Consider the following 2,006-nt stretch of genomic DNA (forward strand, 5'->3'; position numbering starts at 1 on the left):
TAATAGGGAGAATTTTAGTGGCTGGCTTTGTGGCCAGCGCCCGCCAAAGAATGGCCTGGCTGCTCAGGCCTAGACAAATACCAAAGCAACCAATGGGGAAACGGAGGAGGAAGGGCCATTTCTCATCCTTGGGTAGAAGTATGTCCTCAGATTCCTGAAAGAAAACAGCAGATGGATCAAGAATTGGTAGGGTTACAGGTATTCAGCCTTATGCTTATCTTAAGCTGAACAGTTTTCACACACACATAGAGTGTACCTTGACTTCGTCTAGTTCAGGGCCTCTGAGAGCCGCAAAGTATCTTCCAGCAGGAACGCTTTCGTTAACTGACTCATCAATCCCTCCAGAGACATCATTGTATTGAAGATCAACCCCACTTTCCTTTCTCAGTGGCAACTTGGAGTTCTGCTTAACAAGAGTAGATTTTGTCTTGAATATGCTAAAGTCCCCTTTCCTCACTTCTGCACCAGTTGCATAAGCAGAACCAAATCCACCAAAACTTTTTCCACTTCTTGGCAATGCCTTCCTCTCCCTTTTATCTCCATTCAGCACTGAAAATCCAGTTTCCAGCGACACTTGCCTGCTGAAATTCCGGTTAGGCTTCTTCACTTCTCGGGCTTTGATTGCTTTGTTAAAACGTTTCTCTTGTTTTTCAGCCGTTCTCGTGGGCTTATCTTCTTCATGTTCTTCGTCTTCGACTTCTGGTACTTCATGGATATCCACGAAATGCGTTGCAGGTGATCTTCTTGAGGTTTCTCTCATTTCCATTTTTCTTCTAAACTCTAGCTATAATATTAATTATGCTTCAATTCTTATTAACGTCTAACGTTAATAACATCAAAATTTCGAGTACTTTTTGCCAGTACTTCATATGTTAGTACTGCTTCTGTAATGTGCAAAACAGGATCACGAGAATTCAGACATATATACTAAAAACTTCATTTTTTGGTGGTGGTAATTGTTTGGGTACTATATTTTAAACTGAAACCACTGCTTTTTTGGTTGCAAAAAGTGGCTGTTTGAAGGGTTTTCCCGTGAGAGATAGTCAGTAATTTGTGGTTGAAAACAATGTAAACAGGCTTAGGTGATCAAGTAATTAACTGGCCAGACATGAACCTCTATATCCTTTATAAAGTTGAGGAAGACAGTTCTGAGAATTTCACGGGTCTGAGAAAGAGGAAGCCAAGCTGTAAGAGAGTGTTGTAGGAGAAATAAGACACTTGTGGCCTCAAATTTCTCGTTCATCATCATTCATGACTCCTTACTTGGCTTTTACTTCTGTTTATGTTGTTAGGCTTGAGGATTTTAAGAATGTTTTTAGCGCCCGTTTGATTAAACTGATCAAACTTGTGTCTGTCACCGATCTTCTTTACGCTCTTCTTATCACTGTTGCGATTAATTCCACCAGAATCACGTATTGATAAAAGTTGTAGTTTTAATTTCATCGCAATTATTTTTCATCTAATTATCTATTATGCACGTTAAATAATTTTTTAATTTCATTATGAACCTTAAAGTGAGATTAGTTTTAGAATTTAGTTATAATGTATATGCATTTGATAACAAATATGTAAATCCAAACCTCATAATCACTTTCTCTATAATTTATTACCTTGAAATTAATTATCTTTTAATCAATTATGAAATCAGCGGACCAAATTGGGCCTTACTTGAAATATTATCAGATTATTTTGCAAAGATAATTCCCGTAAAAATATATGTACTAGAGCTTAAGACTATGTGTTGTTGATGAGGGTTAAATTATTGAAAGACAGAAAAGCGCTTTATTAAGGACATAATGGTCATTTTAACCAAGATACGCGCAAGAGTTCACGGGTCGGGTCATTTTGGACCCACCCCGCAGGTTGACCTATAACTTGATGATGGCTGAGCACCACAAGATTGAAGCTAAGAGCCCCTTAAGACATGTGGACTAATCTATAGTGTCAAATGAGACCCTATAAATACTTCAGATCTGACCCACTCAAGATAACTGACATTTATTGCT

The 2,006-nt window shown here is 38.0% G+C and overlaps 1 protein-coding gene across 1 annotated transcript in view; it reads right to left on the minus strand.

Moving 5' to 3' along the window:
* Positions 1 to 913, minus strand: part of LOC105156615 (guard cell S-type anion channel SLAC1) — a gene marked incomplete in the record, with an annotated part of 2,662 nt that extends 1,749 nt beyond the window's left edge. The window contains 2 exon segments of the mRNA XM_020692774.1: positions 39 to 154; positions 257 to 913. Coding sequence (XP_020548433.1) covers positions 39 to 154; positions 257 to 766 — 626 coding nt within the window.

The sequence above is a fragment of the Sesamum indicum genome, linkage group LG1 (assembly GCF_000512975.1).
Source record: "Sesamum indicum cultivar Zhongzhi No. 13 linkage group LG1, S_indicum_v1.0, whole genome shotgun sequence".
NCBI lineage: Eukaryota > Viridiplantae > Streptophyta > Magnoliopsida > Lamiales > Pedaliaceae > Sesamum > Sesamum indicum.